The sequence below is a fragment of the Nicotiana tomentosiformis genome, chromosome 4 (assembly GCF_000390325.3).
Source record: "Nicotiana tomentosiformis chromosome 4, ASM39032v3, whole genome shotgun sequence".
Taxonomy (NCBI): Eukaryota; Viridiplantae; Streptophyta; class Magnoliopsida; order Solanales; family Solanaceae; genus Nicotiana; species Nicotiana tomentosiformis.
Window position 1 is genome coordinate 101,094,881 of NC_090815.1, and position 7,065 is coordinate 101,101,945.

A 7,065-nucleotide genomic window follows, 5' to 3' on the forward strand; every position below is an offset into this window, starting at 1 on the left:
TGACAACAGGAGAGAAAGTCTCTTGGAAATCAATACCCTCTACCTGAGTTTCCCCCTAACCACAAATCTAGCTTTATACCTCTCAACACTGCCATCAGCCTTATATTTAACCTTGTAAACCCACTTACACCCAATAAGTTTCTTACCAGGAGGCAAAGGCATGACATACCATATGCCATTGGCTTCCAAAGCCTCAAATTCATGTCTCATAGCCTCCTACTATTCAGGAAGATGGGCAGCTTGAGAGTAAGACTGGGGCTCAAAAATAAAAAGATCAGCAACAGCTGATAAGGAAGAACCGAGCCTAGAACAAGTAGGGAAAGAACAAACATAGTTCTGGAGGTAGCTGGGGGGATTGTGAGGTATGGTGGACTTCCTGACAAGTGAAGGAGAAGTGGAGTGAATAGGAGAAGAAGAAGGCAAAGCAGCAGAAGAGGGAGAAGAAGGAGAAGAAGAAGAAACATTACAAGGAGGAGGTGAAGATGAAGGAGAAGATGAGGGAAAAACCTCACCACTTGTCTCACCAGAAGAAGAGAAGTAAGAAGTTGTAGAAGGAAAGACATCAACAGGAGATGACTGGGAAGGAAAAACAGTAGAAAGAATGGAGGAAGGTTGGGCAAAAGGAAATATGGTCTCATAGAAAATAACATCTCTGGACACAAAAGAAGATTTGGAAGCAAGCTTATACAACTTATAGCCCTTTTTAGCAAAGGGGTAGACTAAGAAAACACAGGGGACAGACCTAGCTCCAAACTTATCCCTATGGACCCTAGGAACAGTGGCATAGCATAGACATCCAAAAGATCTCAGATGGCTATACGAAGGAGGCTTTCCATAGAGGAGTTCAAAGGGGCTTTTGTGGTGGAGAAGAGGTGAAGGGAACCTGTTGATAAGATAAGTGGCAGTGAGAATGCAATCATCCCAGAAAGAAGTAGGCAAGCTGGATTGAAAAAGCAAAGCTCTTGCAGTTTCAAGAAAGTGTCTATGTTTCCTTTCAACTACACCATTTTGTTGAGGAGTGTGTGGACAAGAAGTCTAGTGGATGATGCCTTTCTCAGTAAAGAATTTGGAACCATAGGTAGAGGAACCTAATTCTAAAGCATTATCACTCATAACAGTTTGAATCTTGAAAGAAAAATAGGTATCTACCATGGTTATAAAAGCCTTAAGGAGGTCAAAAGCACTGCTTTTGGAACCAAGAAGGTGGGTCCAGTAGCCCTAGTGTAGTCATCAACGATAGTAAGGAAATACCTGGCACCACCTAATGTGGAGGAATAGTAGGGACCCCAAGTATCAACATGGATTAGTTAAAATGGTGAAGAAGATTGAATGGAACTATTAGGGAAAGGTAACCTAGTTTGGCTGGCCAAGGGACAGACAAAACAAGGGAAGGATTGCTTAGGGGAAAGACAAGAACTAATATCAGAAATAAGTTTCATCTTAGAAAAAGGTACATGTCCTAGTCTAAAATGCCAAAGAAAATCCATCTTATTAATAGCGGAATGAGATGAATTATAAACAGGATTAACAGTAAAAACAGAATCAGGTGAACACACAGCAATAACAGGAAAAGAAACAACAGAAAGAGATGAACATGGCATGGATGTTGACTGAGTAATGTCCAGCTTGTATAACCCTTTGTCCAATTTACCAAGAACCAATGGCTTCTTCAGAGAAGGGCCCTGTAAGACACACACGGCCTTAGAGAACTAAGCAATGCCATCAAATTGTGCCACTAACTGATAAACAGAAATAAGGTAAAACTGGAAAGTTGGAACTTAGAGGACATTATGAAGTGTGAAATTGGAAAACAAAGTCAAAGATCCAGTAAGTGTAACCTTAACTTTATATCCATTAGGAAGAGATATAAGGCAAGGAATAGTGAGAGGTTATATATTAAAGAGAAGATACTTTTGAGAAGTCATATGATCAGATGCCCCGGAGTCAAGAATCCAAGCTGAACTATCTACTTGTGAAACTAAAGTAGGTTTAAGTAACACACTGTGAGTAGCAATCCTACCAGCAAAATGAGCAGAGGCCTTGAGAGAGTGAGAAGGATCTGGGCTAACATGAGACTGTTGCAGAAGCAACATCAGTTGAGAATATTGCTCCTTGGTCAGCCCTGACACTCCAGAGTGCTGATCAGATGCATCATTTGAAAATACAGTACTGGGACTAAGGCTAGAATGGACTGAGAAGACAAAAGAAGACTCAATAGCAGCATTGGCAGATGCTCTTCGAGGTGCAGCATTCTTTGTTAACTTGAAATTGGGTGAAAAACCATGGAGCTTGTAGCATTTTTCAATGCTATGTCAAGATTTCTTGCAGTATTTACAAATAAGAGAATTTGAAGGCTCAAAATTCACTCGAGGTGCATAAGCAGGTTTAGAAGCACCAACATTAAAAAAGGCAGACTCTGAGGTAAATTGAAAGGTAGAGGACACTTGTCTCTATTTCTCATCACTTAGGAGAATGTTGTACACAGTATCAATAGAGGGGAGGGGCTTTAGCATAATGATGTTGCTACCCACCTGAACATATACATCATTCAACCCCATCAAAAACTGGTAAACACGTTGCTCCTCCTCTGCCTTTACTCCACCACCACAAGTGCACTTACACTTAAAAATAGAAGCCAACTCATCCCATAGTTGCTTTATTTTATTTAAGTAAGAGGCAATATCAAGAGCACCCTGAAAAATGTGAGCTAATTCCTTCTTTAGCTCAAAAACTCTAGCTCCATCAGCCTGCCCATACCTAGTCTCTAATTCCCTCTAAATATCCTTAGCATATTCAGAATACACGTCTGTTCGATGGATTTGCTTAGTGACAGAGTTGGAAAGCCATGCAACAACTAAATCATTGCATCTCTGCCACTGCTGCATGAGAGGAGATCCCTCAGGAGTTTTCTCAACAGTCCCATGGATGAAATCCAGCTTGTTTCTAACGAAAAGGGCAACCAACACGGATCGTCGCCAACTCCCATAACACGTCCCATCAAATGGCTCAGAAACTAAAGCGCTTCCCAACAAATCAGAAGGATGAATATATAAAGGATGGCAAAGGTGAGTATAATCATCAGGACGGAATGGAAGACTGGTGTGTGTTGGGTAGTATCACTTGTAGTATTAGAAATAGACGAAGGCGAAGATGCAACAGATATCGCCATTAAAACCAAAATAATACTAAAAAAATAATCCTAATGAAGAATCACAAGACAAGAGGAGAAAATGAGACAGGATACCAACTTTTCTCGCAACCGGAGAAGGTACGGCCTTGAAAACGAAAGAACAATCACCAACAAACCCTAACACATGCAGTTTGGAGCTTGATGCACAGAATTGAAGCAATAACCAGTGAAGAAACGATAGTTATCGTGTTGTGCAGAACAGAAGACCACAATACGGCTCGACCAGTAAAAAAATCCGTCGATTTCGTCAGTTTCGTCGAAGATCGTAACAGTGATGAAATCCGACGAGGGTAACCTAGGAAGGAAGGGGAACACCGGATCTATGAGATTCTGTGGCTCTGATACTATGTAAACATCAGTAATAGAGGTGAAATCGTACAGATCTAATCTAGGGTTTGAGAGTGAGAGAGAAGAAGCTTTACATTATTCTGAGGTTGAAGAGAAGGAGAAAATGATCCGTTCCTCTACAAAATGATAAGCCCAAACAATATACACACCTAACCCCACTTCCCCTCTAACCGACTCTGTAAATAATTACAAAAGAAAGACAAATGGGCCTGGTCCAATACAAATAATAACAAAACAAAAATATGGGCCTAACACTAATCAGGAGTGGGTGGTATAATTCTAACACATTGGTGTTGCTGTTTCCGACGAAGAAAACAGATTTGCTTTGCCTCTGAGGTAATTTGTTATTCTCGTGTTGTTATTCCCTTTATTTCTTGAAAATGTTCAAAGTTAAGAAGATATACACAGTTTTATTATAGAGTACTTATCATTTAATTCAAAGAAATGACAATGAGTGTTGGCTACATTCATCAGCTTTCTCAGCCACAACGCAACTACCTCATTGAAAGCTGCTTTTTTCCACAAGCACGTAAGCCTTATCATCTTGCAAAGACACTTCAAGTTAAATTTGTTTTCATTATTTGCCTAAAAAGGGCTAGTTATATTGTGGCTCAATAATAATTCTTGTTTTTTTTTTTGTTGGTCCTCTCTTTTTTGCAGATCTATAAATATTCTTTGGGGGAGTATCATTCTGGGACACCCTTTTGATAGACTAGGAAGAAAGAGCCAAGATGTATATATGTATTCACTTTTTACATAATTAGTTTACTTATGTTAGTTATTAATCACATGGTTCTAACTTGATCGAGCATTTCTTTTATTTGCCAGGCTATACATATTCGGCGTTTCAAAGAAGAACTTCGTTGCTTTAAACAACTGAAAGATTTACACTTTACATATTGCAACAACAATTTTACAATGAAGGTGAGTGGTACTAACGTTTTAATTTTGTAAAATATATCATATAAATTAATCATATTTGTGCATCAAGACAGTATCATGCAATTCTTTTAATTGTAAGGTTGCAACAAATATTCGTTATATATATTGTTAATGTCATAACTTATATATAGTTGCATGTAAACAAAGGATTTAAGCCTTTAGACCTACCATAGTGTAAAAAGAAATCAGCCCCTCTGTTATTTCATAACTTGTCTTTAGTTTTTAACTTTTTATTTGTTGAATTAAAATTGACCTTTTGGCTATTGAAATGGACCACATGACTAACACTTATGTCTAATATTTTGTTTTCAGAATGCCGAAACAATAATAACACCTGATATGTTTGAAGATGAAAAGAGAAAGTGCATGCTGCAACAGGCTTCGGCTACTATAAGGCTTCAGGTAATTATAAAAGAGCTTCATTCGTTTCTGAGAAAAATTAACATTTTTAGTAAAAGTTAAACTTCTCTTGCAATTCATAGCTATATTATTTGTTGCAGGCCTATCTTGACTATGTGTCCAAAGACTCTTCAAATGGTGCCGGTGGTGGAAGTTAACCCATGAGACTAATTAGCGTTACATTTTTACTTTGTAGTTCCTTTTGCCCATTTCAGTTCAGGATGTCGACCAACTCTTAGAACTTTTGGCTTATTTGGTTGTATGTATGTTCACAAATATGTGTTTTTGGTGGAATTTGTTTTGCGAAGTTGTCTATTTTGAGTTTAGTATTTGAGTCCTCTTTAGATTCTGGGTTCATATTTTATCAAAGAGGGTGTTGATTCTGTGAAATCTCCTTTTGGAGCTAATTAATTTCCTTCTTTATATGTTATCTCATTCATAGACTGATTGACCTCTCAATGTCTGAAATAAGTTCGGAATATTGGCTGAGCATAAACTGGTCTATACAAGCAGTCACTGTCTTGCTAAAGCGTGCAAGTTTATCACATAATATACATGAGATTAAATTTAACTTTTTCCTTCCCGGTCCCGTGTAAAAATAAGTTTTAAAAGTTAGACTATTGAGAAAGAACCTTAGCACATTTAGCTCAAACAAAGAGTAGTTTAGGAGGTAAGCCATTTTTATTGAAATGTTCTTGACAATTAAGATAATAAAATTACGAAACATTTTGATCGCAAAAAATATTTGTAAGCATGACAAAGGATGAAAAGTGCATGTTTTGGATATGTTTGTGCATTATTTCTTGTGTGAGTTGCAGGAATTCACACCGCTTTTGAAGTGAAAATATGCTCCTTACGTGTTTCTTATGTGTAGGAACAAACTTATGCGAAAAATGATCAAATATGAGAAATATTGGTGAAAAAAGAGCTGAAGAGAAAAGTCCTAGACAGCGAAGCGAGGTTCACTTCGCCAGACCGGGACCGAAGCAGAAGAAACCAGAAAAGTCCCGGACAACGAAGTGAGATTCACTTGACCGGGACCTGAGCAGAAGAAACCAGCTTCTCCAATCCGAAATAGGAGAAAGCAAATTCGCCCCAGACAAACCCTAGTCTCTATAAATACATCATAAAACGTGCTTTTGAGAGAGAGAGAGAGAGACACTACTTTGGAGAGAGAGAAGACTTTGGGAAGGCAAGAATACGCTTGGAGCAAGGAGAAGGTTAAACTTCACGTTTTTTTCTCTTTCTTCCTATTTTTTCATTGTGATGAATTCTAGTGTTGTATTTTTACATACTAGCATGAATAGCTAATTTCCTATCTAGGGTTTTTATGGAACCTTTTGGAGGATCAATTCTTATATATAATTCAGCCTTTGAATTTCTCTACTTGTTTAATTACGTGCTTATTTCAGTGATTGAAAAGCTTTCAATTGACTGTGCCTATTTAATATGTATTGCTTGGAAAATGGTACATATTTAGGTAGTTGTTGAAAAATATCACTCCTATCGTACGTGATGAATCAATATAGAGGGTTTAAAGGTGGGATTAGGAATAACGAAACCTTGGCGCGATCTTAGTGAGTGGTGAATTAGTGGCAGCTAGCGTAGTTCAGAAGAATATGTCTAGTAAATTGTGGTAGTTGCTCGAAAGAGAAATACGACACCCGAAGTACTCACGATCAGTAGAGAATACTTAGGCGAAATTATATAAGGCATAGCAGGAAGGATTCCGATAATTGGGAAAATCATAATTCTAGGCCTCCTTTATCTTGTCTCCAACTTTATCCTCGTTAGTTGATAATTTTGAGGAACTACTTTCTAGTATTTGTTAGTTAATTAGTTAGAAATAAATATTATAATCTTTATAATTAGAAAATTATTTGGACTTGTATTTCTTAGCAATACTGAACAATTGTAGTTAAGCCTACTTCTCTGTGAGGCTCGACTCCGGACTATTAGACCGGATTATATTTGCAACGACCGCTTATCCTCTTTAAGATTAGAGTTGGACGTGATCAAATTTTGGCGTCGTTGCCGGGGAACTAACGGTTTAGTTGTAGGTGTACATAATGCTAGGTTTCAAGTTTGAACTTTTATATTATTTTCTAGCATTTGAATTTTTTTTTAATTTTAGTTTTATTTGTTAATTTGAGAAACTTGGTATCGTGGAATTATGAGAGTTTTGA

General features: G+C 37.6%; 1 protein-coding gene across 1 annotated transcript; it reads right to left on the reverse strand.

Moving 5' to 3' along the window:
* Nucleotides 1-219: 219 nt before the first annotated feature.
* On the reverse strand, nt 220-3,169 carry LOC138910241 (uncharacterized). The gene is made up of 6 exons (XM_070201468.1): nt 3,121-3,169; nt 2,832-3,013; nt 2,532-2,774; nt 1,971-2,261; nt 1,474-1,682; nt 220-940 (listed from the first exon to the last, which is right to left on the reverse strand). The coding sequence occupies exons 1-6, from the start codon at nt 3,167-3,169 to the stop codon at nt 220-222; spliced, it is 1,695 nt and encodes a 564-aa protein (XP_070057569.1).
* Nucleotides 3,170-7,065: the final 3,896 nt, after the last annotated feature.

Bases quoted from the DNA above. Each gene is read 5' to 3' on its own strand.
- LOC138910241 (XM_070201468.1), bottom strand. From the start codon at position 3,169: ATGGCGATATCTGTTGCATCTTCGCCTTCGTCTATTTCTAATACTACA. The intron at 3,014-3,120 runs GTGATACTACCC...GAAGCGCTTTAG, and splicing joins GTCTATTTCTAATACTACAA to TTTCTGAGCCATTTGATGGG. The intron at 941-1,473 runs GCATTTTAGACT...TTTTCAATCCAG, and splicing joins AATAAGATGGATTTTCTTTG to CTTGCCTACTTCTTTCTGGG.